This window comes from Alternaria conjuncta (assembly GCF_024043145.1).
Source record: "Alternaria conjuncta strain BMP 0040 chromosome Unknown scaffold_27, whole genome shotgun sequence".
NCBI lineage: Eukaryota > Fungi > Ascomycota > Dothideomycetes > Pleosporales > Pleosporaceae > Alternaria > Alternaria conjuncta.
Window position 1 is genome coordinate 173700 of NW_026250116.1, and position 27681 is coordinate 201380.

At 54.0% G+C, this 27681-nt stretch overlaps 11 protein-coding genes across 11 annotated transcripts; 8 read left to right on the plus strand and 3 right to left on the minus strand.

Annotated features, from left to right (window-relative positions):
* Positions 1–2159: 2159 nt before the first annotated feature.
* Positions 2160–3149, plus strand: J4E85_010890 (uncharacterized protein; the record flags this gene model as incomplete). The annotated part of the gene is made up of 1 exon (XM_051475093.1): positions 2160–3149. The coding sequence occupies one exon, from the start codon at positions 2160–2162 to the stop codon at positions 3147–3149; it is 990 nt and encodes a 329-aa protein (XP_051321119.1).
* Positions 3150–6217: 3068 nt separating this feature from the next.
* On the plus strand, positions 6218–7362 carry J4E85_010891 (uncharacterized protein; the record flags this gene model as incomplete). The annotated part of the gene is made up of 2 exons (XM_051475094.1): positions 6218–6399; positions 6474–7362. 2 exons carry the CDS (start codon positions 6218–6220, stop codon positions 7360–7362), a joined length of 1071 nt encoding a protein of 356 aa, XP_051321120.1.
* A 224-nt stretch (positions 7363–7586) lies between these two features.
* J4E85_010892 (uncharacterized protein) lies at positions 7587–8778 on the minus strand (the record flags this gene model as incomplete). The annotated part of the gene is made up of 2 exons (XM_051475095.1): positions 7587–8152; positions 8208–8778. The coding sequence occupies 2 exons, from the start codon at positions 8776–8778 to the stop codon at positions 7587–7589; spliced, it is 1137 nt and encodes a 378-aa protein (XP_051321121.1).
* A 1399-nt stretch (positions 8779–10177) lies between these two features.
* J4E85_010893 (uncharacterized protein) lies at positions 10178–11346 on the plus strand (the record flags this gene model as incomplete). Its single annotated transcript, XM_051475096.1, has 2 exons — positions 10178–11217; positions 11259–11346. The coding sequence occupies 2 exons, from the start codon at positions 10178–10180 to the stop codon at positions 11344–11346; spliced, it is 1128 nt and encodes a 375-aa protein (XP_051321122.1).
* Positions 11347–11873: 527 nt separating this feature from the next.
* Positions 11874–12676, minus strand: J4E85_010894 (uncharacterized protein; the record flags this gene model as incomplete). The annotated part of the gene is made up of 2 exons (XM_051475097.1): positions 11874–12221; positions 12281–12676. 2 exons carry the CDS (start codon positions 12674–12676, stop codon positions 11874–11876), a joined length of 744 nt encoding a protein of 247 aa, XP_051321123.1.
* Positions 12677–12983: 307 nt separating this feature from the next.
* Positions 12984–13835, plus strand: J4E85_010895 (uncharacterized protein; the record flags this gene model as incomplete). Its single annotated transcript, XM_051475098.1, has 1 exon — positions 12984–13835. One exon carries the CDS (start codon positions 12984–12986, stop codon positions 13833–13835), a length of 852 nt encoding a protein of 283 aa, XP_051321124.1.
* Positions 13836–14927: 1092 nt separating this feature from the next.
* Positions 14928–15464, plus strand: J4E85_010896 (uncharacterized protein; the record flags this gene model as incomplete). The annotated part of the gene is given in 2 exon segments (XM_051475099.1): positions 14928–15422; positions 15441–15464. The coding sequence occupies 2 exon segments, from the start codon at positions 14928–14930 to the stop codon at positions 15462–15464; spliced, it is 519 nt and encodes a 172-aa protein (XP_051321125.1).
* Positions 15465–15943: 479 nt separating this feature from the next.
* On the plus strand, positions 15944–18659 carry J4E85_010897 (uncharacterized protein; the record flags this gene model as incomplete). The annotated part of the gene is made up of 7 exons (XM_051475100.1): positions 15944–16147; positions 16201–16239; positions 16287–16319; positions 16374–16491; positions 16541–16548; positions 16604–17429; positions 17479–18659. 7 exons carry the CDS (start codon positions 15944–15946, stop codon positions 18657–18659), a joined length of 2409 nt encoding a protein of 802 aa, XP_051321126.1.
* A 410-nt stretch (positions 18660–19069) lies between these two features.
* On the minus strand, positions 19070–19592 carry HSP10 (10 kDa heat shock protein; the record flags this gene model as incomplete). The annotated part of the gene is made up of 3 exons (XM_051475101.1): positions 19070–19094; positions 19164–19447; positions 19590–19592. 3 exons carry the CDS (start codon positions 19590–19592, stop codon positions 19070–19072), a joined length of 312 nt encoding a protein of 103 aa, XP_051321127.1.
* Positions 19593–19994: 402 nt separating this feature from the next.
* J4E85_010899 (uncharacterized protein) lies at positions 19995–22066 on the plus strand (the record flags this gene model as incomplete). The annotated part of the gene is made up of 3 exons (XM_051475102.1): positions 19995–20061; positions 20114–20284; positions 20334–22066. The coding sequence occupies 3 exons, from the start codon at positions 19995–19997 to the stop codon at positions 22064–22066; spliced, it is 1971 nt and encodes a 656-aa protein (XP_051321128.1).
* A 2786-nt stretch (positions 22067–24852) lies between these two features.
* On the plus strand, positions 24853–26924 carry J4E85_010900 (uncharacterized protein; the record flags this gene model as incomplete). The annotated part of the gene is made up of 5 exons (XM_051475103.1): positions 24853–25109; positions 25162–25360; positions 25408–25609; positions 25703–26032; positions 26083–26924. The coding sequence occupies 5 exons, from the start codon at positions 24853–24855 to the stop codon at positions 26922–26924; spliced, it is 1830 nt and encodes a 609-aa protein (XP_051321129.1).
* Positions 26925–27681: the final 757 nt, after the last annotated feature.

Genomic DNA, 27681 nt, shown 5'->3' on the forward strand with positions numbered 1-27681 from the left:
GTCAGAGGCCAGAAACAAAGGTTGCGCAAAGCTCGCTACTTCCTCAGCGAATGCATTCCGAATAGGGAAGTGGCTGAGTCAGCACTCGCTTCGTCTACAACTCAGACAAGAGCTTGCACTCCTTCCTCATCCCAATCATGCCTCGCACATATACCGTACAATTGACATCTCAGCCAGAATGTGCAGCACTCCTAGCCGACCAGCTCGTCAGTTTGCCTGCACGAACTCACGACGGCTAAATATTCCTTGTCCTTGTATCCCGTACATACAAACCCTGACCAACACGGACACTTTGCCATCTCGTCGGACAGCGAATGCACCGTGGAATTAATCTCGATATTTGCTTCACGAGGAGTCTTAACAGACGTGTCAAGTTAGCCTACCCATAATACGATTGAGTCTCGGTGTGGACGCAACGGGCGGCGTTGAATATTCCGTCTCTGGGCAAGACGCCACATATCGTCAGAACCACGCGACTGCCGACAACTATATTACTTCCCCACGGGGCATTTAAGCGCCAGAACCATGCTAAAACCCGTCTTGGGAACGTTTCCTGCAGCCACGGGAGATGCCTAGTGTCTTGGGATGCCCAGCTTCCTACACGGCTCCTACAGGCTTGGTATGGGGTACAGTGGATTCGGAAGGTACCCATAAGATAGGCTCCGTGCTTCCGAATGTACGATGACATCCGTCGAGTTGTGTGTCAAGATACAGTCAAGATACCGCGCAGAGAGATACTGTCGCAAGAGTTCGCCATAACTGTCAACACGGTAAGGGGTTCACTTGCTCAATATACAGCCCTGGTCCTCGTGCCGACCCTTGCGCTCAGCTTACGACTTCTGCTACTAGTCCACATTGAGTCGGTCATCTGGTCGGCTTTGATTCCTCGGCAACGTTCTAAGTGACTTGGCTGCCAGCACTGTCGGTGGCGCCACACACCACCACTGTTCATACTAACGGGCAAAGAAATTCCACGAGTCGACTCAACTACCGACCCTACCGCCTCGTCTTCATACGAATCTTGGAATGATCTCAGTAGCGTAGGTGGTAGGTGTACTCGGCGACCACGTCCTCTCCATCTAGAACGCACTCCGTACAATCTTACAGTAGACTCATGGTCTATGCGCGACCGGAATGAACTGCTTCGAGATCACTCACCGACTCCAGGGCAGTGCAAAAGCGGTCGTTATCTTCCCCTGTGCCACGCAGTTGAAACGAAACAAAGGTCCACATACATTGACGTAGTGTCAATGTCAGGACGGGTATCAATGCGCCGCAGCATAAGCATTGCCAACAACTTCAACCTCGCTAAGATCCCGTCTGAGCTGCCTGTGATCGTTCAAACGCTGGCCTGACCACCACCAGCATTGTTGCGCCACCGACATTTCTGCACCTGCTTCTAGATTCCGCCCACCGGGTGTTTCACGGTGTTTTGACATCTGGTCACAGCGGGCACTAAACCTTGAGTGGCGCGATTAGTGGATTCTGGTAAACACCCGGTGGCAGTTTCTGTATCACAAAGCTAACTACCACTCACATTTGTGGGAATACCGCCGAGATTTTGTTTCCAGCAATCAACACAGCTGTCCACCCTCTGTCGCGTCTAAACATTGAAACAAAATGGATGCATGGCCTTGTTACTACCAATCGCAGAGACTGAAAGACGTCAAAATAGAGCCTTCAGCCCTAGCGATCAGACCGTTAGTTGCCGCATAAGCCTGCATGGAAATCAAGCATTACCCACCTTGACTTGGCGCCTTCCCCAACCGGGCTTCTGAACGGCATAGCATCCCTTTGCCGGGTAATCCCCGCATTACGGAGAATTGGTGTCCGCGCAGGTACGCCAATTCCCTTGAAACACCATGTCATTAATATACCCACAACAACGGAACAATATACTACGCCGCAAACAGACCCACGGTATGGAGATCAATTTCCAGCGCCGGGATGAGCTATGACCGAGGCCAATGTGATCGGTCGAGACAATGAGGTGGCCTGCGTAGTGGAGACGATGTGACAGGCTGTGTACGTTGTGGGTTGGTAGGTCCGACATCAGGCTTGGAGGTATAAGTATCCTGTTGCTGTCCGTCTGTAAGGCCTCACCACACAACCAAGTCTCTCATTCACTCACTCAACAGTCTCTCCACACATCAGCAACCATGCGTTTCACTCCTACCGACCTCAGCCTTCCCGCTGTCGCAGTCGCCTTCTTGGGCGCAACTGCTTCAGCCCAGACTTGCCAGCTTCCCACCAGCTACAAGTGGACTTCATCCAACGCTCTTGCCCAGCCCAAGGCCGGATGGGCCAACCTCAAGGATTTCACCACCCAGATGGTCAACGGCAAGCACCTCGTCTACGCCACTAACCACGACACCGGCTCCAAGTACGGCTCCATGAACTTCGGCGTCGTCTCCAACTTCAACGAGCTCGCATCTGCTCCCCAGAACGCCATGAACCAGGGCCTCGTCGCACCCACTCTCTTCTACTTCAAGCCCAAGAGCACCTGGGTCATTGCCTACCAGTGGGGACCTACCGCCTTCTCCTACAAGACCTCCTCCGACCCCACCAACGCCAACGGCTGGAGTGCGGCCAAGCCCCTCTTCTCTGGAACTATCTCTGGCTCCAGCACTGGTCCCATTGACCAGACCCTGATCGGTGACGGTACCAACATGTACCTGTTCTTCGCCGGTGACAACGGCAAGATCTACCGCTCCAGCATGCCCCAGGGCAACTTCCCCGGTAACTTCGGCACCGCCTCCACCGTTGTCATGAGCGACACCCAGAACAACCTCTTCGAGGCTGTCCAGGTCTACACCGTCAAGGGCGGAACCTCCAAGAAGTACCTCATGATCGTCGAGGCCGTCGGCTCTGGTGGCCGCTACTTCCGCTCTTTCACTGCCTCCAGCCTCGGCGGCAGTTGGACCCCCAACGCTGCTACCGAGCAGAACCCCTTCGCCGGCAAGGCCAACAGCGGTGCCACCTGGACCAACGACATCTCCCACGGAGACTTGGTCAAGGTCACCAACGACGAGACCATGACCGTCGACCCTTGCAACCTGCAGCTGTTGTACCAGGGCCGCAACCCCAACGCCGGTGGCGACTACGACCGTCTCCCCTACAGGCCCGGTCTCCTTACCCTCAAGAAGTAGAGGGCGACTACTTTGGCTTGTTAAAAAGTCTTTCATTGTACATACATTTTTGAGCTGGAGAGTTGTATATAGTCTGGCTGTTGATTTCGCTTCTTTCTTTTAGCCCTGAGGGCCACCTTTTGAACAAATGAATTCATGGGTATCGTAAGATGCCTAGTTCTACACATGATCTTCTTCCCACTATTGCTATGTGAAACATGATTTGATCGCTCGTCTTGCTGTGGAAAGACCTCTACTAAACTCCTCCTTGCGCTTCTGGTCTTGGAAGATCTCTTCTCTGCAGACTTCAAGCCCTTTTCTCTCTCTGACCGCGATCTCTTGCAGTACACGTCGACTTTGCTCATCCAACAACGTATTGTCTTCCTGGCATTTAGCCAGCGCTTCGTGCATCTCCATAAACGCCCAAGCCATACCAACTAGCAAATCCCGATGAGTCAGCCATCGCATACCCATCCAAACCATCCACTGTGAAAACGACACAATCTCATCACTACCCAAAGCAACACCCTCTTTCAAGCTGACAGGTACATGCAGACCTTCCCTGCGGCACATGCGCAAGCCAAGTTCCACAAGACCGACAGCGTGACCGTCGTCGGTCCGATGAACTTCGTCCATGCCGGCCACACCAGGACCTTCCGCACTGAACCCGGTCTGTGCGCGGAGTACGCGTACGATGGCGGAGCCGAACATGTCAGCAGCGCGGACGGGTACTGCGGGTAGTGCTTCAAGTAGAGTGGGTGAGGTAAGCCATAGTGGGAGGAGGTTGGTCAGATTGATGTTGCTGAAATTGAAAATGGGGGATTCGTCGATGCTCAGATTGCTGATGTCGGATGTCGCGAATGAAGTAATCGGTTCTGGTGTCGCGAGGACGGGGTAGTCGGTAAGAATGTTCAAGTCCTGGGTCACGGCTTCTACCGGGGGACTAGAAGATTGTCCCGTGAAGTCAAAGTACACGCTTGGATCAGACTGCGGAGACTGAACGGGCGAGCCAAGTTCGTCGATCCACGCTTTCACGACTTCCACCTCCTTCTCAGTAAAACTTCCAAACATCTTGCCTTCCCATGATAACTCTTTGACCAGCCTGCTCTTCTCACTGTCACCCTTTATGACCCAAGGTTTGCAGTTACTCAGATCCTGTAGGAACTCTTTCTGCCACTGCGCTTCTTTGAAAGCATTTGGCTCTAGCCAGTCCACCAAAGAACGGCGGCCAATTTTCAGGCGACTGTTACAGTGGATTTTATGAGCAACAAAGCTCTTTGCAGCGAATATGTCGACCAACGCCGCCTCTGTGCCCGTACGAGGAAAGGGCTCTTCGGCCTGGACCTTGAGCGATGGACTTTCGGGAGTCGTAGGCAAGCCCTCAGCGAGGATGTAGCCAGCCTGTACGCGTTTCCACGCAATACGCGCCGCCTCCTCCCCTTCTTGCTCTGCAACCAACTCGATGTAGTTGGTCACTGCAGCCATTGCCATCGCAGCGTGACCCGAATCGGCATTATCGATGGAAATATGAAGCTCGAAGTAGTACGGGTTTAGACGAAGTTCGCGAAGTTCCTTGACGGTCTTCAACAAGTGGAGCGGCAGACTCTCGTACGCCATGTTGAAGCCCAAAGCCTCTGGAAAGAATTCGTGGGGGAACAAGGAGATGGTGAGCTGAGCCATGGCGGCTTTCCAGCAGCGTGCTTCAGTCAAGTCGTGACGGAGATGAATAAAGTCTTCCGAATCGGCAGCGGGAAGCCCAGCTTCGATGTCCTCCATCAGTTCTCTGTACACGTGAACGTGATTCTTTGCGAGATCGCCGTCCCCAAGTTCTTCGGACATGACCTGCCAGGCATTCTTGGTGATTTGACGGTACTTGAATGGCGTGCTAATCTTGTTGATGTGTCCGAGCCATGTGCCATCGACGTACTTGACTGGTGCTGCTTGCTTGAGCCACCACTTCGCTTCCTCCTTGTCACTGAACATCTCGCGGGATCCACCGGCTCTGCGACGCGTAAGGTACTCCTCCCAGCGGTTGGTGACGTCGACGTCCTTGGCTTTGAGGAACTCATCTAATCCGTCGCGCGAGAATTGTTCGACGGTCAAGATTCCGCTGTGGGGTTCCTTGGCTGCATCGGCGGTTGTTGAGGAGAGGAGACCAAGGAGAAGCTCGCGACACTCTGGTAGTATTTCGGGGTGGTGTTCGAGATGATGGAGTTTGTAGTAGAGCTGCTTGTATATCTCCAGTTCGGGGTCGATTGAATGATTCGTCTGAATGACGGGAGATGTCTCCAAAGTCCCGTCATCCACTGGTGGTTTGGCATCGTTGGTAGCGGGTATGGTTGGGCTGCCTGGAGTTTCAAGATCCTTTCTTCTTGACCGTCCTTTCGCAAGACGATTTCGAATCTCATTGTAGGCAATGACTGCAAGAAATGCAATGAGTACAGCTGTAGTAGTCTGTAGAATAAACATTATGAGTAATCTATCGTAATGTGCAGGCGGGAGTTTGGTGTGAATAGTAATCCATTCTTCCAGCTATGAAGTAGCACATGGGTTTTGACTATCACTAGTGCACCTGTGGCAAAGCATGCGCCCCCAGGCAAACACGCACAGTAGATCATGCTGACGATGAATACCACGCAGCGGTGTCTTTTGAGATGTCAATGTCATCGCCAGGGAAATGGATCCGTGACGACATCTGGCACTAGACTACTTGCAGCTAGGCCAAGCGCACCCCACAAACCGCGCGACCCTTCCGCGTGGGAGCTAACGTCTTCGCGACATCAATCTGTCCATTAACTGCAAGCGATGCGACAAGCGACAGGAAAAAGCGATGGTTCTTTGCATGCAACCTGCACTGGGCGTCTAGAACAGCTCTTATTCGGGTAGATCAGGCCAGATCACGACATCCACGAAGGCTTTCACGCAGCCTTCATTACTAACAACAACGTCACCCTGACACCTGCTTCTGCTCCGCGGCGCAGTCAACTCTTGGTACCATGTGCACTGACACTCAGCCATGTTGGTTGTGTCACAGAGGCGTTACGCCATGAAGTCGCCCGCGGAGACAAACGTGTAGCACTCCTCCAACCATGTCGGAAACTACCATCGCCTACCAGGCCCTGACTAAACATCTAGCCAAGCAGAAGTACGTCTTTGTGTGTCCATCGTCAGAGACACAGGGCAGGGTAGTGGAGAAACGACGCTCGAATGTCGCGACGGAAGATGCCCAGAACGCGTACGACTTCTTTGGGTGGAACTTGTCATGTACTAGGTAGGTCATACAGGTCACTGTTTGTCTTCTACGGAACAGGTTATGTATATCTTGCAGTACTAATAATGTGACAGAGAAGCACTCCGATCGATAATACCCGACGACATATTCGAACGCCTCCACGAAGCCAGCGTGATCACACAGAATGACGACAAAAGCTACCGCTCCACCATCCGCGTATCCAACCTGTACCTTCCCAACCTCCCGAGTCGCGATCCTGATGTCTCCTCGCTATACTACGTCCATTCTTCCTTCCCAGCGGCGTCCGATTCCGTCTTCTGCGGCCCCGACACGTACTTCTTCGTCGGCTTCCTCCAAACCATATCCCGACACCTCCCACATGCGCCCAGCAGTATCGTAGATGTCTGCTGTGGAGCCGGCGCAGGCGCGATACACATGGCGAGGACATACCCGCAGGCAAAGACGCTGGGGCTGGACCTGAATCCGCGTGCGTTGAGTCTGGCCGAGGTCAATGCGCAGCTGGCGGGCGTCAAGATCGACTTTGCTGAGTCGAACCTTTTCGCGACCGTGCCTGAAGATCTGAAGCACCATGGTGTGGATTTGATTGTGAGCAACCCACCATACATCGCATCGAGTACAGACGGCGAGGATCTGCCCATATACGCAGATGGTGGCGCTGGCTTCGGTCTCGACCTCTCCATACGCATCGTAGAAGAAGGCATGAAAATCTTGTCGTCGACTGGTGTTATCGTCGTTTACACAGGTGTCGCGATGCCCACGGCTAATCCTGGCCATGACATCTTCTTGGAGAAGCTGCAACAAGTAGAAGGCGCGGAGCTCGCTGAGTACACGATCCTACACCCCGATATATGGCCAGAGGAAATTGGGAAGGGCGCTTACGCAGATGTGGGCAGGATACAGGTAGTGGGCGCTGTGTTACGACGCGATGCCAAGGGTATGGAGGAGGCAAAGAAAGCGTCGCGCAGACAATGGGCAGTCTAGTTGACAGCGATGTATGCAGCGGGTCTGGCCTAGTCTAGGGATAATGTATATCGGATCGGTCGATACTAATGAGTACTGAGCTATTGTTTGATCGTACGCTTTGCAGTCACGCTTAGTTACAGCAGCGTGACTGCAAAGCATACGATCAAACAATAGCTCAGTACTCAGTGGTACTTCTTGCTCTATGTAAGCGATGATCTTCAAATTTCTAGTCATGAGCGCGACTACTTGAACTCAGCCTCCGGATGCATGCCATCCGGAATCTCCAACGCAGTCGTATACGCAGACTGCCCAACCTGCTTCCCCCACGTATCAGCAATAGCCGGCAACACAGCCCTCCCCGCATACACCGCATCCGTGTTGGGAACAGGCCAAGGAACCGACTTGTTCTTGTTGCTCAACTTGCCCGCATACGACGCATTGAAATACATGTTGCTCAACGGAACTTTACCCGACCAAGCTCGAACCTTATCACCCGTCTTTTCCGCGACAAACTTGAACACGTTTGCGCCAACGTCCCAGCGGCCCAGCGTACGTAAGCCCCAGTTTGCTTGTACAGTGGCGATCTCGCTGTAGTGGTTGTAGTACGTGTTGTCTGTGGTGCCGACCAAGCTGGCGGGCACGGCATCGCCTAGAAGTATGGCCACGACGCGGTTTTGCTGCCCGTAGGAATGGTTCTCGTCGAAGGTTACCATGACGAGGGTGTTGTTCATGAAGTTCTTGTTGGTGAGGAGGGGTTCGAGGAAGTTGCGCGTCCAGGTTCCTGCTACGGTTACGGTGGAGTCGTGGCCTGGGGGTGTGAGTATGTTTCTACGGGGATGTGCAGGATGTATTGGGTGAAATACCGTCGCTCGTCATATTAGGGGTGATAAACATCCACTGCGGCAACTGGTTCTTGTCCATATCTTCTTTGAACATGGTCAAGGGTTTTGTCTTTGCCAGCCTCTCCGTCTTTTGCGCCACGGAATCGTACAACACAGCTGGGTTGTGCTTGCGCACATACATGTTCGCTCCGGTTTTAGGGTTCGTGTACGATTTCCCTTGGAAACCTACTGAAGGCATGTCTTCTTGGTACTCGCCCCAGCTAACACCTTTGTCTTCCAGTAGGTCTACCAAGGTGGATACGTTGGAGGGAATGGCGACCATGTCATCATGGTTGATACCGTAGTAGTCGCCTGATATGGCAGCTGCATAGTTGGGCATGGAAGGATGGGTTACTGCGAAGTAATTCGTGAGGCTGATGCCTTTCTTTGTGAGCCATGCAAGATTTGGGTCTCCTGCTGCGAGGTCGTAATCGGTATTTTCAAGCCATATTATGGCTATACGGTCGAAGGCTTTCCCTGGAAATGTGCTTTGGGCTTGTACGGGGTTCAGGGTCGCTAGAAGTGCTAGAGATGAAACGAGTGGAGTAATCATGATGGCTAGACAAATCTGTTGTTTTGGTTAGCACGCCCTTTCGGCTCCTTCTACCACAATATCTCTTTACCAAGGAACGTCAAGACAACGGAGAAACGCCGGATGAAATGACAGAAGCAGGCATACATGAAGTTTCTCCTCAGGGCTTTTCATCTCATCTGCCAGGGTCATGAGGCGCCGCTTCCGCTAGGTAGTGCCTAAGGGTCTGGATAGCCCAGGGACGGCATGCAGTGTAGCCGTCACATCCCCACCAATGGCATTCTTCGCAGCGCACATGTGCGCACTTTTAGGGAGAGTACTTCGCACATCGATGCGGGAGGATAAGCTTTTTAGGAAGGTCGACAAGCTTTAGATAGCTTTGAGAGATGAACGTGCGGGGCTGATTGGACACGAACTCGGCAAACCTGGTGCGACCCGCAGATCCAAGGGATGGCCACACCTGACACCAGTGACACTGCAGGTGGGGTGGCGTAGCGTGATGATCTTCTGGACCCGTGCAGCGGCTGGCTGGTGGTGGCGGTCGTGTTCAGAGGCTCCTTGAACGAGATGGCACGTTACAACGATCAGATCCGACGCAGGGACGACGGGGTGCTTGACACAGGAAACGCCAAACATCAAACATTGGCAATTACTGCTACATATACCCTGAATCACGCTTTCGCAGCACAGGCAGGGACTTGATGAGTGGTCTTGGAAGCTAACCGCGATGGGCCGCAACCAAAGCTTCGGCATGAAAGAGATGTCTAAATCGAATATGCACAAGCCCGAGGAGCAAGTTGGCTTGCTGCATGCACCCACAGACGATTCCCAATCTCGAGGCAGCGAAGACCAAGAAAACGACTTGGAACCGCGCTGGAGCGACAAGCACGACGTTTCACACCATCACATTCATCGGTGGCCATGGATCAGGCCCGTGACCGTTGTTTCGCTTCTTATATGTACAGTCATAGCCCTGGTGTATCGGGGTCTGACAAGTACCCGGAATGATACATCCCCCTCCCTTGATGCTCATCCTGCAAGACTTCGACCGGAAGAAGACTACATACTCTCCTCATCATGGGATTTCAACGCACCACCTACGACCCGAGAGTATACATGGATAGTATCCGATCACATTCTCAGCCCAGATGGCGTGTATCGACCCATGATTCTCATCAACGGCACCTTTCCTGGACCGCTTATCGAGTGTAACGAAGGCGACGAGCTTGTTGTTAATGTTCAGAACCAAGCCATCAACGCTACTTCTTTCCATTGGCACGGTCTCTATCAAAATGGCACGAATTGGATGGACGGAACAGTGGGAGTGACGCAATGTCCAATTGCCCCGGGTCACTCGTTTACATACCGATTCAATGTATCAGGGCAGACGGGAACGTACTGGTATCATTCTCATGTCAGCATGCAGGCGTCAGATGGTTTGGTGGGACCTCTTGTCATTCATGCCAGAGGCGGAGAAGAGAAAGAAGAATCGCAAAAGATACCGTACGAGCAAGACCGCATAGTCATGGTATCAGACTACTACTACGACCTCTCTTCCGATCTACTCATGCAGTACCTCGCCCCTGGCAGCGAGAACGACGAACCCGTTCCGCCCTCCGCCTTGATCAACGGAAGGAACATGCGAGACTGCGCCGACTTGCCGAATCGAAACTGCTCTTCCTCTGGCACCAGTAACGCCTTGTTCAATCTATCTCGTACCAGCAACACACGACTCCGCATCATCAACGTCGGAGCATTCGCAGAATTTGCTTTACAGATCGACGAACACGAGTTCCAGGTCACAGAAGTCGATGGCACGGATGTGCACCCCCAGTCTATCCATCGGCTGAACATCAATCCTGCGCAACGATACAGTATCATCGTGACGCCACCAAAAGAGGAGGAAAACCAAGGCATGTACTGGATGCGCGCGAGGATGATAACCCACTGTTTTGCATACGAAGAGCCAGAGTTACAAGAAGAAGTCAGAGGCGTACTATACTATCCTTCTGCGGACGACGACGACGACACGAAAAACCCCATCCCAACAAGCAAAGACTGGCCCGAAATCATCGACGTAGAATGCCGAGATCTAAACACCTCAACCCTGGTCCCCGTTATCGCAGTACCAGCCCCAAATGTCGATCCTCAGCACACCCTCTACCTGCGCTCCTCGTTCCAGATCCGCGACTGGAGGCTCTCGCGCGGGTACCTGAATGACAGTTCCTTCCGCATCAATGCTACATCACCGCTTCTAAACACTTTGCTCTCAACACAAACCCCCGAGATGAAGACGCAAGAGGGTATACTAGACACACACCCCTTCGACTCAGTTCACCAGCTCGTCTACCAAACCAAGTCCACACGCACTATAACGATCTTGATACAGAATCTCGATGACGGAACACACCCCTTCCACCTCCACGGCTACAAATTCTTCGTCTTGGCCCAGGGACATGGGTATCCGCCTTCTACTCTGCTCTCCCCTGACCACAGTAAAGATCACATGGGTTTAACGAATCCGTTAAGGAGGGATACGGCGAGTGTGGAGGCGTATGGGTGGTTGTTGATCAGCTTTGTGGCGGATAATCCGGGCTTGTGGTTTTTCCATTGTCACGTGGGATGGCATGCTGAGGCGGGGTTGGGGATGGTGTTTGCGACGAGGGTGGAGGAGATGGGAAAGTGGGAAGTACCGGCGGAGGTTGGAGGGTTGTGTGGGGTGGAGGGGGTGGAGAGGGGGATGGGGCCGGAGGATGAGGTCTGGTTTGGGAGGAGGGAGGAGGAAGGGGGTGATGTGCGGTTGTAGAGATTTCGAGACTTTTTAAATGTTGAAGTGAAAGGAGATGTCCTTTAACTGTCGATTCTTGAAGAACGGGATTCACCCATCTAGTATACACACCTTCATATACATGCCTCGTAATACCAGTCAACCACAGTTCTTCAATGGAGCTGGGGTTCAAACGTCGTCTCGCTGGCCTCTTTCCCACTACCGTCGCGCGACTCGATGCCGTTCATCACGCAGATCCTACACTGCCGTATGCCATTGCGCGACCCAATCCCTACCACATGTATGCCTCTGATAATCTGTCTTCTTGGAGAGACCTTCCAGCAACACCTCACTCCCAGATACCAAACCACCTCTTAACCCTCCTCCGCCTAACACCATCCTCCCCAACATAATACCTCGGATCCTCGACATACTCCTCGCCCTTGAGCTCAGCCTCCCTCATCCTCTCCAACCGATACTGCTTCCTCTTCTCAACCTCCTCCGCCTTCTTCAGCCTCTGCTGCTGATACTGCTGCGACGTCTGCTCCATATGCATCTTGTAGACCTCAATGAATCTCGACGACGATTCGAAGGGATGGCGTAGGAAATCTTTTCGCGAGGGAAGCAGGTGGCCGAAAACGGTCTTGGAGATAAAGTCCATGTACCATGCTGCTATGGCGAGGGAGACGAGTATGCCCTGTGGGGAGAGCGGGGTTAGCTTGGGGTGCTTGGGTGGCATTGGAGAGGGAATCGTACCATTGTTATCCAGAGATGGATGGCCCGGTTGTGCAGGAACCAATGCGAGAAGGTGCCCTCGGGACTCATCATGTTGGGGTATTTCTTCGTCGCCATGCGCTTCTTGTCTTCCTCGGATACGGGCGCGCCATAGATTTTGTTCTCGAGATTGCGGTTCGGCGCTCGCTTGCTGTGCGATGGCGGTCGGTATTTGTCGGGCTGGGGTATTACGGGTGCTCCTTTGCTTTGCTGTGCTTCCCGCCGTCTTCGGAATTCTTCTGACAGGCCTTTGGGGGTGATGGACGCATGGCGGGCGCTCGTGGGAGAGGGTAGTGGCAGGAATGCGCGGGCTTGGGGTCGCAGGAGCAGAGGGCCCCGGGGTAGGAGAAAGCGTGGTATCGATTGGAGGTTGGCCATGGCTGTGGGTGGTGATGCTCGTCGTCTCGTCGCCTCGGGAGTCCGAGTGATGAGAAATGATCGAGGCTCGGAGGACGCTCGGACCGGCGCATTTAATCTTTCCAACGTTGGGCGTCGTCGCGTCTCGAGACCTTCACACACCGCAACAAACCTCCATACGGGTATCACTCCTGTACTCGTGAATTAGGTTGCATATCGCGCGCCTAAAACCCATACCATCTACGTTTGAGCCTGTTAGTGGAGATATGACAACTAATCACGCCTATAGTTCTGAAGCCAGTTCTAATGCAATGCCTCCCAGTTCGCAATGCCTTCTAAACAGCCACCCTCGTTCGGTTCGCAAGCTTATTGGAATGAGCGTTTCGCCTCGAACACAGACCCCTTCGAGTGGCTAGAGGCTCCCAATGCCCTAGATCCGCACATCGTCGATGCCCTGGATGCGACACCCACGCCCAAGCCGGAACTTCTACACATAGGCTGCGGCACATCACTGCTTTCCTACCACTTGCGCTCCCATGTAGACGCACCGAGACAAATACACAACCTGGACTACTCTGAAGTTGCGATTGAAGTCGGCAAGATCCGGGAACAGGAAATATACCAGGATCCGCGAAAGGACATAGGAGAAGCTGCATGCATGCGCTGGGACGCCGTAGACCTGCTTGACTACCAGTCTGTTATGCGCGCATGCAAGCGTGCAGCCTACTCCGTCATAGTGGACAAGTCAACATGCGACTCCATCGCCTGCGCAGACGACGTCCTAGTCCCCTTGCCATACCCACTAGCCATCCGCTCCTACGAACCTCTAGACCTGGATGCCGCCAAAACCCCCGAGCTGATCCATCCCTTAGTAGTCATGGCTGTGAATTTAGCGCTAGTGACGAAACCGGGGGCACGATGGATTGCTTTGTCTTATTCCAAGGATCGATTCTATTTCCTAGATCCAGCTGCAAAGGACGCAATACCCCAAGGAGCAGTATTTCCACACCCCGGTGACTTGTGGCGTGTAGTGGATAAGCGCGAGGTCAATGAGGCGGACTGGCAAGTACGGAATGAGGACAGAGCTGATGCCGTGACTCATAGGCCCAAGGTGTGCAATGTTGTATATACACTGGAGCGGACTCATCAGCCACTGTTCGTGCGTGGAGAACACCTCTAGTATTCGCAGAACTCGGGCCATTCCTTCCTTTACTCGCCATCCTTGCTGTTCTACACCCACGAAGCAGAAGCAGAACCTCCAACCCACTTCTCATAACACACACTCCCCTCAGCCTCAACATACCCCCCAAACATCCCCCGCTGACTAAACCCACACCTCTCATAAAACCGCCTCGCCCTCGGCATATTCTCGCCCGTCTCCAACAGTAACCACGGCCAACCCCTGCTCCGCGCTTCCTCTTCCAGCTTCTCGAGTATCATCGTCGCAACGGATGTGCGTAGCCCGGCTTCTCCTTTTAATCCCACTCGGTACGGCGAGTCGACAAACATCCGCTTTATCTCAGCAGAACTTTCTTGTGCGTTTTCTGAGGAAGGAGATAGAGGACGTAGACCGCCGCAGCCTAGTGGGATGCCTTCATGATACGCGATGAGGAAGACGGGGACGTCGGCGGCTGAGGGCGGAGTTGTGTAGTCTGGGTCGTCTATCTCGAGTTGTTGTTTGGAGCGGAGGTGGATGCTGTCTGGGTGGTCCCAGTGGATTGGGAGGATGGTGATTTTCTCTATGGATAGCATGGTGTATAGTAGTAGGGTTATTTGGTGTTATTTGGTGTTATTTGATGCTATTAGATGTCAGATGTTGCGCGTTTTCTTCTTCATGTCGAGTTACGCCCTATGGCAATCTCATGCTACCTTATATAGGGATAGGTTGTTTGTAATAGGCTAGCGTAATTTGGCCTATTATCTTGAAGAGTCACACTCGGATGAAGAGCAAAGGGCCCTCTGACTCTGTGTGGTGTTCTATGTGCGGGGCGCATCCGACGCTGACAGGTCTATTTTGTAATCATGCTAAACTGTACCCTGGAAGTATTCGCGGTCTTTGGGACTCTGAGTCTCAACGGCTAAGGATAGAAGTACGCGACAGGAGATACAAGTCGATAGATGTGAAGGTGTTCGGGTTACTACTCAGAACGTAGTCTCATTGGCCAGAAGCAACCATCATTCAGCCGCAGCCAAGGCATCAGTTCTACAATCGACGTAGAGTCGACTTTCTTCTCGTCAACAACATCCCCATGGCCCTTCCCTTACCCAAATCATGGCACAATTAGCTTTCCCAACCCAGCAGTATACCTCAGAAAACTTTGTCGAAAGCTGCGGCGCCATTCTCTACGACACAACTCGCCAGAAGATCTGCCTAATCCATCTCACTGTATCCGATCTATGGACCCTACCCAAAGGCCGTCGAAACATCGGAGAATCGCGTCAAGAAGCTGCACTACGCGAAGTATACGAGGAAACTGGATACAAGTGTCATATCTTGCCAGTGGATATGAGAACCAGAGCGACTATCGCTGGCGACGCGGCGGACGCCTCAGACGTGGCACGCATCTCACGCGACTCGGTAGAACCTTTCATGGTCACTATGCGGACGTTGAGAGATGGTCAGGGTGTCAAGGTTATATGGTGGTACGTCGCGATCATGGACAAAGGTGCTTGCGAGATGAAAGGGCCTGGTGAAGAAGGGGTTCAGACGGGCTTGTACTCTTATGAAGAGGCTGAGAGGTTGTTGTACTTTGAGACGGATCGAGAGGTGTTACGCAAAGCTCAGGTATTGGTTGCGAAGATGGGTTGATCTTGAATCCTTGAGCTCGAGTGTGACACATGCTGCGATAATAACTCGGAAGATTCCGAGCTGTATCATGCCCACCTACGTGCCTGCCTGGCTTGGCTGGTGCGAGCGGACCAAGCGTGGTTGCTCTACACCAGGAAGAATCGTGGCGCAGTGTATGACAGTATTGAACGCGCAAACCGAGAAGGCCACATACCTCTTTAGAGCTCCCAGGACTTCCCATTATACTGCGGTTTCATCATGACTTTGGTTCTGCCGTGGTTGGCTAAGGAAAGGAACTGAGTTGGGCTCGGTCTTGTGCTACCCCTCCATGCCGGATTTCCGAGGGAAGGTGGGGCATTGTGGCGTCATTTGCTGCGCCATCATGGGCCACACTTTCACTACGTAAGTGCAGCTGACTCCAGCGAACAGTTATCGCAGACTCTTACTGCGCTGAGCTAAATCATCTTCCATTTCTTCATTCCCCTCTACACCCCGCCATCATGGGAGTCTCCTCGCAGTACGTGCTGCTTATTGCTATCGCCATCCTCGTCCTACTTCCAGCCGGCGCAGACGCTTTCGGTGCTGGAAACATCGCGTCGATATCGAAAATCGAAGGCAAGAACTGGCGTCATGGCGATATCGAAGATATGCTTGCGACGGTCGCTTGCTTGAAGGGTCATAAGTGGAAGAGTAACATGATCAAGGTATGCCCATATGACGATGTAGATGTGATGACGGTGACTGACCTTATGTGTAGCGTGTGTACTTTGGCAACTGGCTACGCGATTACTCACAAGTAAGCCCAACAGACTGTGCGACGTCGGAATGCGCTGACCGGTTTAGGCTGTTGATGTTGGAACGTTGGCTAAAGTTCAAGTACGCGAAAGCAGCAGAAGCGATTTCCCCCATCGACATGCTTACAAGACGTAGGGAGAAACCATTCGCGTTCTGGTCTGGGTTTTGTCTTTCATGTCCTTTGGCTATGCAACTGGAGAGTTTGAGGTCACCGCCGAGAGGCTAGGTGTGTATAGGCCCGAAGAACACATCGGTAAGCGAACTTGAGCCTCTTCTGCTTTGTCGTACTAACGAGAGCCCAGATAACCCTGTAAGCAACTGCAGTTTGCAGACATACGAATGTGTTGATACTGACATCCTCAAAGAAAGACTATGCCGACAATGAGGACGCAAGAAAATACGACCCTCGTCTACGAGGTCCTGTCTCAGATGCCGAGCTTGCAGTAGACCCAAACACTGGTATGAAGAACTATATCGCGAACGAACATGGTAACTGGGCTACTTCGACCGGATATGTGAAGTACTCATTCGCTCGCGCCATCCACTTCGGTCGACTTTACACCCACGGACAGTCCGGCCAACGTGGTCGGGACGAAGACCTTTCGGAAGCGCTTCGCTGTCTGGGTCAAGGACTGCACTGCCTCGAAGATTTCGGAGCTCATACCAACTACACTGAACTCGTGTTGCGTGAACTCGGCTACACTAACGTATTCCCTCACGTGGGCGTCCAAGCTGGCATCAACCTCCATGGAAAGCACACCTATCCTCTCGTAACAGGCACGTTCGGAGGTGTTGACTTCTTCCACTCGGTACTGGGAGAGGCCAATGATCACATTACTCAGACCGAAATCGACGAGGTGAACACTGCTCTCGTAGATGCAGTTGGCGGGTCTGGTGGACAGAGAAGCGGACCTGGAGGCCAATCCAATGCCTGCAGTGGACTCATTGATGTACTGAGTAAAGTACCCGGCACTGGCGACCTCATTAGCCAAGCACAGAGTCTGCAGGCCTCTTCTGATGCCCAAGCTGCAGAGAATGCGCGAGGTGGTTACGGCGATTACAGTTCGTCTAGGGCTGGACCCAACGACTTCGCTGCACCACCTGGATCCATGGGCGGACCACCGGGACCAGACATCCCAGGAACGAATACCGATCCAGCCACCATCATCCCAAAGATTTACCCAATTCTAGGTAAGGCCTTCGCGAACAGAGAATCGTAGCTGTAGCTGACCTCTTCAAGTTTTCCGTGACAACGTTGTCCGCAAGATCTCGGCCATCGTCTCCAAGATCCCCGGTCTAGAGAAGCTGATTGAGACCATTACCGAGCGCGTCACGCTGTTCGTGCTATCACTGCTTGCGCCCTTCATTCTGCCGATGATCAAGACGGCATCGACCCAGCTGAAGAGCGGATCTTCTGCCGTTATTGACTCAGCGGCCAAGCACCAGTTTGAGGTATGGACGGACCCTACATCCACCAACCCAACACACAGCATGCTGTCCAAGGATCACTTCTCCAACGTCTTGAACCCACCCGCCGGTCAAGTCGCGGTCGCTATCCTACAGTACGTCGCGCCCCGCGTCATATACGCTTGGGACCACCCAGATGTGCCGGTCGACGAGGTCCTGCATGACTGTATGCGCGTGTTTCATCACCCAGCACTTCGCGATCCGCACTGCGAGGTACATAACAACATGTTCAAGGTCGTGGAGCAATGGGCCCGCAACTACCACGGGAAGGACCTGAACCAGATCCTGTCTTCTGAATCTGTAAAGGCTGGACATAACCACAGCGGAGACCACGATCACTCCGCAGGTCACAGCCACGGTGCAGTGAACATGTCGAGCTTCGGCGGCCACAGCCATGGCGGTGGTGGTGGCGGTGGTCACCAACAGCAGTCCAGCGGATCGGGCGACCTCCTAGGTTCATTGACGAGCAAACTTCCCGGCCCTCTCGGCGGTATGCTCAGCAGCTTCGGCGGCAGCTCTGGAAGAACTCGCGACATGGACGATGAACCCTCTGCGTCCTCTTTGGCAGCACCAGGACCTTACCAGCCATCGCCATCGCCTCAGCCCTCGCAGTGGGCTGACTTCCAACCTTACCAGTCCTCGTACGCAGGTGAAGGATACCAGCCGCCTGCTGAGTACAGCAACGCAGTGCCCTCTGGCGGATATGGATGGGGTCAAGGCCAGTACTCTGGAGGTCAAGGTGCGGAGCCTAGCTACACGGTCCCGACAAACTACCAGCAAGGGTACGAAAACTACCCTGCTCCTGGAGGCTATGGCCAGCCGCCGGCTCAACAGCCCCCGCCAGGATCTTATGGTGCGTATAACCAAGGTGGCGCATACAATTCGTATGATCAAGGCGCACCTGGGGAAGGTAGCGCAAGAGCGTGGGGCGCTGGAGGAAACTCAGGGTGGTAAGCGCTGGTTCAAATACCCAGGCGTTGACGGCTATAGAGGGAGTGAGGCGTCCCTGGCGCGGCTTCCGGATGGATCTGTTCACTGCAGCATGTCAGTAGATTCATGAATAATGCGAAATATGACCTTTCAGTCCCGACAACAAGTGAAGTGCGGTAGAGTAGAGATTCTTATATCATTGTTTCTCCCCCACATCTGCGCGACATCTAGTGTCTTTTGAGTCCGACCTCTTCCTTGTAAATACATGTTATCGAAGAAACGCTTTCCAAAACAGATAGCCCCAAGCCAGATGATATGCCAAATGAACGCCGGCCGTTATGCTAGCGTCTCGCGTTTCGTGAATGTTCGGGTGTGGTGTTGGTACAGGATACGCAAGCCAACCTATCTTGACTCTATCATGGCATATGCCCGATTTACTCGTTGATCTTAGCCAGGAGCCTGCACATAACATATTAGCCGCTATCCCACAATCTTCAAACCACAGCTCCAAGTATAGTGTGTACGTACTCGTGGTCCCGGAAAAGGCTCAACTCCTCCTCGCCCACCTTGATGGGGCTTCCGCCGAATTGCGGGATCAAGACCTTGTCGCCGGGTTGTACGCTGGGGGTAACGCGCTTTCCATCCTTGTCGAAGGCGCCGGGGCCGACGGCGAGGACCTTTGCTTCGTTGAGCTCCTTGACGGCCGTCTCGGGGAGGAAGATGCCGGTTGCGGTCTTGGCTTCGGGCTTGATGCGCTGGACGAGGATGCGGTCGAGGAGCGGCGCAATGCTCTTGATGGACTTGATTGCGGACTATGCGGAGAATTGGTTAGCTGGGAGCTGAGCTGGAGGTAGAGGTGGAGATAGAGGTGGAGGATGGGTGGTGGGGTGTAGTGGTGCGCAATGCTCGAGTCGATAGATTGGTGTGGTGGGTTGGTATTGGGGGAAAGCTTACCATGTTGACAGATGGACGGAAGGGAACTGGGTATCACGTAGAATCAAGAAAACGTTATAGGTGCGCTGGGCTTGGAGAGAGGAAGATGTTCGGGTTGAAAGCTAGACAGCAAGATGAAGATGTTGTGCTTTGCCCTTCCAGAAAATTCCATGTCCGTGCACTTACCTCGGAACACGCTGCGGAACGTTTGGCATCTCGCGCATTACCAGAACGAGTAACCTCACATTCGTCCCTTGCTAGCTGCTTTCTTTTCGCATTGCATCGGCGTCGACAGTGCTTCTTATGTGGAGAAACAATGTCCGACGATGCGGGCATTGTTACCATACTGCGAGACGGAGCCATGTAGCTGGGCTATTCCGACGCGCGCAGTCTACGAGCGCTCTGCCAATTGGGAACGATGAGTTCATGTCGGCTATGCGAGATGGTGTGTTCGTGAAAGAGAAGGGTGATGATGTAGGCAAGAATCTTTTGGGTAAGTCGCAGTCGTATTCGCTGCAAGTATGCGCGACTGATGTACGACACAGGCATTGCCATCAGTGGGGGTGTCGATTCAATGGCACTCGCTGCGCTATACGCACAGTCTCGACTAGAAGACCCCAAGCTGCCTATTCCCCATGGCTTCATTGTAGACCACAAAGTAAGACCGGAGAGTACAGAGGAAGCGAAATGGGTGTCACAGCAACTACATACGAAGCGTGAGAATCCATGATACTTATCTGGCGGTCAAGTACTAACATCGTCAAGTTGGTATACCAATCACCATTCTTCCCCTTACATGGCCCGATGCCTTCGATCCCAACGACTCCAAGCGATTCGAGACGGAGGCGCGTACGCTCCGCTACCAAGCCCTAGGTCTAGCATGTAGAAGCATGAAGATTACACGCCTCATGCTCGCACATCATGCGGATGACCAGGCCGAGACTGTCGTGATGAGGCTGGCGAACAATAGGCTGCGCTCCGGGCTTCAGGCAATGCAGCGCAGAGAGTGGATACCAGAGTGCGAGGGCCTACATGGGGTGTACCACAGCGGAAAGCACCAGAAGCCAGATCGCACCGGGCTGGTACCATTCAAGGTCGAACAAGGAGGTGTGCAGATCCTGCGGCCTCTGCTGACGTTTGAGAAGACCAGACTTATTGCGACGTGCGAAGAGAAGGGTGTAGCTTGGGCAGAAGACAAAACGAACCAGATCAAGACACTTACGTCGCGCAACGCTATACGCCATATATATCAGAACCACAAACTTCCGGAGGCTTTGAGTGTCAAGTCGCTGGTCAATATCTCGCAGCATATGCAAGAGCGCATCAAGTGGCACAGAGATCTCGCGGACAAACTCTTCGATAAATGCCCCATGAAACTCGACATACAGACAGGCTGTCTTATCGTCCGATTTCCCCCTTTCTCCGACCTCCTACCATACCCGATAAACACCAAAGCCGACAAGATCAAAGCGAAGAACACGGCATATTGCCTGCTTGAGCGCGTGGCAGGACTAGTCACACCCGCCACGAAAGCACCTCTTGGTGAACTCGCCGCATCCGCCTATCGCATCTATCCCGAACTCGAGGAGCTCGAAGAAAACGTAGTACCGGGTGAAGCGCTCCAAAAGAAGAACTTTTGCGTCTACAACGTGTGGTGGCGCTTCTGGGACAAGCCCTCGCCGTTTAACAAGCCCGAGCACCAAGAAGAAGGCATCAACCCAGACCTGACCCACCCACGAGAATGGCTGCTTACCCGGCAACCGCTTGAAACGCTGGAAAGAGCAAATCCTGAATTGAACATCGTCTATCCTCCCAAAAGAAAACTGGGTAAACCATCGCAGAGAGAAATGTGGCGACTCTTCGATGGCCGCTACTGGATCTCTTTGACCAATCGACTTACGTACGACAACATCGTGCTGCGTATCTTTAGCAAAGACGATTACTTACCCACCGCCCATGAGATCAAGAACCGAATGCTTGAACCTGCAGAAAATAGTCCCTATCGCTTCATCACGGCTGCTTTCGATCTGCTCAAACCAGCCGATCTGCGCTTCACACTACCCGCCGTATTCCGGATAGACCGCAAGACAGGCGAGCAAACATTGCTAGGGTTCCCCACTCTCGACTTGCGGCCCCATGGCTTTGGACCACCGGCGAGTGAGTGCGAGTGGGAGGTTGCTTACAAGAAGGTTGATTTCGGGTCCCGGTCTGCGTATGATATCATTAAGCCTGGGAAGTCGAGGAAGGATATCTATGATGAGGCGATGAAGGGCAGACCGGCGGAAAAGAAACGCATTATCAAGTCAAAGGAGGTGTTGAGGAAGGAGCGGAAGATGAGAAACGTCCTGAGGAACAGGCAGGAGCGTACAGAGGCGAGAATCAAAGGTTCCACGGGATATGACCGTGCGGCAGATGTTGGTGGGAAAGAGAGCAAAAGACAATGGAGCGCTGCTTTTCAGGACGTGGAGAGCAGTATGCAAGCAGACGGAAGAAAGTGAAGAGAGAGAAAAAATGTGCACACAGAGGGAAGAGGCAGCCTGTATACCATAGAATCAGCAATTGATACCCACCAATGGTCCGATAGGATGTATTCCCGCCATACGGTGACAAGTGCTCTAGTTGTGGTAAGAAGGGACCCGCGAGGCTGAGGCGATGACGTTGTGGGAATAGACACGGAAAGTGCACCCAGCCAAATGAGGAAGGCAGATGTCGAGGTAGCCGTCTCCACCAACGCGCATCGCCTCCTTCCCCGCCATGCAGCGGCAGTCGAGCGCCATTGCTTTGAGCTTATTTCGACCGCTATTATCGCGTGTTGCATGCGAGGTTGGTGTTGGTTCTGTAATACTGTTTCGCACGGTGCATCGTTGTCAATATCGGGTGTTGGCTGTGATGCATTGGTAGTGAAGATGGTGGATGACCTCCCGCGGAGTGTTCTGTTGGCTCAATTACGGCGTGCGGGGAACATTGGCAGGACTATTTAGGTGGCGCTGCTGAGACTATTTGTACTTTGTATGCCATGTAGCTGACATGTGGTGTGAGATTTGAGAGAACCACACCTCAACAAGTATCGCATGGCTTGCTCGTGGTAGCCGTAGTTGTACACGCTATCGACGTTGACTCGTGTGGTGGAGCCCGGCCGGGAGTCTTCGAGTAGCCAACTCGCTCCGCGCTCCAGAAGAAGCCACGAAGCGAGAGTAGTCAGGGACGCGAGTTCCACAGTTCATCGATGGGGCAAGGGCGACGATAAATTGTCAACAACAGGGCTATCAGCGGCTCAGAGATTCGATCAGAGATACGGCGATGGTGGCTTGTCAGATGTTGATTAACGTGTGGAGTGTAAATATGGCAAAGTTCTGGATGGCATTTAGCGTTTCAAAGGCATGAAACGGCGCGCAACATGACTTGGTGCACAAGGTTGCGAACAACCCAGGCACAAGGCCGCACGGGAACCCGTCAGCCTCTTGTCGCCAAATTTGCTGCACCCGAGTGCCTGTGGCGGTGAGCGAGACGCGGATTGGGTACGGTCATAATTACTGTCAGGGAGATCGTCTGCGGAGTTTTATCGAGTGCTCTGTGCGTACCGCGATGTTGGGCTACCACCGCTGAGATGACAGGAGGCATGTAGATCAAGCGGAATTTCTTTTGTGCGTCTCAGGTCTGGCAGCAGCAATGATGTGAATCGAGGTGATGGGGCAGCTGGAGAATGGGCGACTATTATTTGATACGTAACAGAGAGTTTTTGGAGTGCAAGCTGTGGCAGGCTAGTCCATGGTGCTGCCCGTGGTAGACGCCCCTTTCACGTGAGGTGAAGATTGAGCCGGCATGGCCCTAGTCACACTGGCCAGGTGTTTTCGGCTGATCTGAGATGAAGGCGACCATTCTTGAGAGTCAGTCCGGGTTTAGCAATTTTCACTTCACCCGTTGCTGTGGCAAGGCGGTGTCCAATCTGGATGATCTATGCCAGGACTGGTCTGTTCAGGAGTGCAGGTGTTGACCACGCCAGATAGTAGATGCAGATGCCAGAACCAGAGATCTAACACCAGCCTCGACAGGATCGGACTGGCAAGAAAAGAAAGTCAAGCGTGCGTGAACGCCATCAAGACTAAGATGGCGGCACGTAGTCTCTTCGGCAGCATTCGCCAGCACCAGTGCAAAGGTTAGCAATTTGGGCGCCAGGGTCTTGACGCCTTTTGTAAACGGGGATCACGCTTGGAGGGCGGTGGCGTGCCGCGATTCGTTACGTGCAGGCGCTAGAAGTGTCTAGCCTTGAATGCTCAGACAGGCTTGGCATGGCGCGAGAGTGCGAGTTGTGCAGAGTTCGCGACGGCGCAACCAAGACGGCGGAGGCGTGGCACAGAGGTGCGCGGTGTTGAGGGAGGTGTTCACTGCAGCGGCCAGCCGTAGAGCCGCCTTTTGGGTGTGTGAGACTCGAGGGCGCTCGGGTGATGATGTGCATGGAGTGGGTTGGATGCAAGATACCGATGTCGATCACGGTTATACTCAGTGGTGCTCACCTGGGCACTACTACTGTGCCCGGAGTACTGATGGTGCGAACGCTGTATACTGGTCGATGTACAGCGGACACCTAGTGAAAATGGGTGTCGATGACAAAGACGAGCTATCTGCCCAAGACGGCGCCGGCTGTCGTGTTTGGAGCCGTCATCAGTCTCGTGAGCCCGCAAAGATAGCAACCTCTGCCAGACATACATGGCCGATCGTGGGCAAGTGTGAAGAGGGGCAGCTGGATCATGCGACCACGCCCAAGGGTCAGTCGACCTCTCTGCTTATCAGACGCGTGGGCGCCAACGTGGAGGCCGCCAGATGCCGGATCACGCACAGTAGATGCAACTCTGGCTTCGATAGCAAAGGTTGATGCCGGCATGCACAGCGGGCGTTTCAGAGGTCAGAGTGCATAACGTTGGTGAATGGTGCTATTCGGGCGGGCTAGCAGCTGGCGGGTCCGTCCAAGAGGACGTGCAGCCGCGAAAGCCAATTTCGTTGGTGGCATCCCTGCACCTGAACCCCTACCTAGCAACAGCCCTCACCTTAAAGTTCTCCCCTTCCTTGGGCGTCTGAGATTTTCTATCCTTCTTCCTCCTCACCGCCCTTCGCATCCTTAACAAGGTCGTGCCTGCTTGTCTGCCGCTGCACTTTGCGAGCGTCGTACTTTCCCTTTCCGTACATCTTGTAATACCCAAACCCGAGCTTGCCTCACAACACTCCTCTTTTCGCACCCACAAACCCCACACACGCACGCTCTCCCAAACAAACTGCACCACACACCATGTCTGCCCCCGTCGACGCCCCCAAGCCCGTCGAGCACCCCGAGGTTGGAACTGTCGGCACCGTTGAGCCTGCGCCGGCACCCGTTGTCGCCAGCGAGCCTGTTGTCGTCGCGCCCGTAGAGGAGGCGCCCAAGACGGAGGATGTCCCCAAGACCGAGGGCGAGGCCGCAGCGCCCGTAGAGGAGGCCAAGGAGGAGAAGGTCGTCGAGCCCATTTACAGCGGTGCGCTCGGCTACAAGGCGCCTGGCCTGAAGAAGTGAGTGCAACCGCATTTGACGATTTTCCGACCGTCTACTAACAACTTCCAGCGCCTTCCGCTTCGCCAAGAAGTACTTCTGGTTCGGCGAGGAGCCCGTTGCCGCCGACAACCTCAGGGAGTACCTCCGCGGCGAGAAGCCCGAGGTTGCCCACCCCGTTGTCGCCTGGTCCAGCCAGACCGGAAAGGGCCTCCTTTTCTTCGTCAAGCACGCCGACCAGAAGGAGCACCCCGCCGGTGTCCTCAACTTGGTATGTTGAATTCTGCTCAGTTCAAAAACGCAGTCTAACACACCCAGGCCTATGCCACCGACCTCGCCAAGGACGGCGCCGTCGCTTTCGCGTTCAAGATCTCCGGCCACAAGCACACCTTCGAGGCCACCACCGCCGCCGAGCGTGACGGATGGTTCGTCGCCGTCGAGAAGGCCATCACCGAGGCCAAGGCGTCCAAGGACACCATCGAGTCGAGCGAGGGCTACAAGGAGAACAAGGAGAAGATTGGTACGTTTTTCCAAATCACCCACGTCGCGTCGCGTTCGCGATGGCACTAGTGGGCGATCTGTCTGTGTGCTGCAGTAGGCTAACATCCCGCAGGTAAGCCCACCGCGCTAGCGGGAGCTACATCCTCCGCCCCCAAGAAGAGCATGGACGCGACCCCCAAGCTCGCCGAGGGTGAGACCGCCGCTGCTGGCGAGCCCGTCGCTGCCCGCACTGGATCTTCTTCCAGCTCCTCTTCCGACGAGGAGAAGCGCAAGAAGGCTGCTAAGAGCAAGTCCCGCTCTGTCTCCCGCGGCAAGCGTGCCAGTCTCTTCGGCGGCCTGCTCGGAAAGAAGGACAAGGAGCCCAAGGAGGAGACCGATGCTGCTAAGACTGAGCCTGAGGTCAAGAAGGAGGAGCCCGCCGTTGTTCCTCACCTCGACGAGAGTAAGTTCATCCGCTCCATACTTGCATCATCTCGTACTAACATCTTCTAGTCCCCGCCACTGCTCCCGTCAACGCCAACGACGTTGTGAAGCCCGCTGAGGAGACCACCGCCGAGCCCGCCGTCCCTGTTGTCGCTGCTCCCGCTGAGGAGGTCAAGGTGGATGAGACCGCTGCTCCCGCCACCGCTGAGAAGCCCAAGCCTCAGAAGCGTGGTTCCATCTTCGGATCCTTCGTTGAGAAGCTCAAGTCTCCCACCACCGAGAAGAAGGAGCACGAGGCTGGTCTTGCCTCCACCCCCGTTAAGGAGAACGAGACTGCCGCTGAGGCCAAGCCCCTTGAGGAGGCCACGGTTGGCGCACCTGTCGTTGCTGAGCCCGTCGTCGTTGCCACCGAGCCAGCTAAGACCGAGGAGGCCAAGGTCTCTACTCCTTCCAAGGAGAAGGATCACTTCAAGTTCGGAAAGTTCTTCGGATCCAAGGACCGCGCCAAGTCGCCTGCTCGTGAGCCCAAGGTCGACGCGGCTGCTCCCCAGATCGCTGACACCAACGCGCCAGCCACCGCTGAGCCCGTCCAGGCCGTCGAGCCTGCTCCCATTGCTGAGACCAAGGTTGAGCCCACCGCTGAGACCGAGGCTCCCAAGCAAGACAAGCGCAAGTCGTTCTTCGGCAACCTCGGCCGCTCGCTCTCCAAGGCGACCGGTAACAAGGCGCCCAAGGACAAGAAGGACGCTGCCAGCCCTGCTCCCGTCGCCGAGGAGGAGGCCGTTGCCGCCCCCGCCGTTGAGGAGAAGAAGGAAGAGACCACCGCCCCTGTCGTAGCCGACATCCCCGCTGAGAGCAGTGTGGGCGATGCTTCGAAAAGCGCCAACCCGACTGTCGCTACAACTGCGTAAGGTTTGGTGGGAAGATGTCAGCCTTTGCAACGACAGCCACGACGGAATGACGGAAAAGCAAAGACTTCGTAAATCCCTTGTTTGACCGCCGGCCACTGATACCCCCAAAATCTGCTTTGGATCTTGAACCCGGATTCAGGCGTCACATTTGGATCAAGCTTCTTCACATATCCCCTCTCATATTTGATTTCTCCTTGCATCTGGACCAACTCATTGTCACTCTCTCTTGGTGGATCGCGACGGACTCTTTGTTTAGACTGATACCACTGTAACTGTTTCTCTCGTTTTGATACCACTGGCGGATCTCGGACGCATTTGTTTTATCGCGCAATACCCCGGATACCCTCTGCGTACTGCCTTGTTGGAAGGAGTACACAAGCGGCCACTAGGGCACATATCGACGTAATAATCTCTAATAAACTGTCGTTTGCTCTTACCTGAAGTGTTAGCTGTGTGTACTGTGATGTCTTGACTCAATGATAGCGATGGTTTGCGCGGAGGAGTATGCCGCGTGGATCGACCAAGTTGCATGACGCTCACTCACAACGGTCGTGTGCTGCCCGGATGAGTGTGAACTAGACACCAACCTGCAATAGACCGGCCCAGCCCTGGGTGCGCGCATGAAGACATGTGGCAAGGCTTGGGCAAGATTGTCGCATCATGAGCACGGCAAGAGCGGAAGGCGCACTGGGGGAACCATACAGCGCAGGTTGACTGCGCCTTCCTTGGTGCTATCGATTGATACTTCCATGTCTGG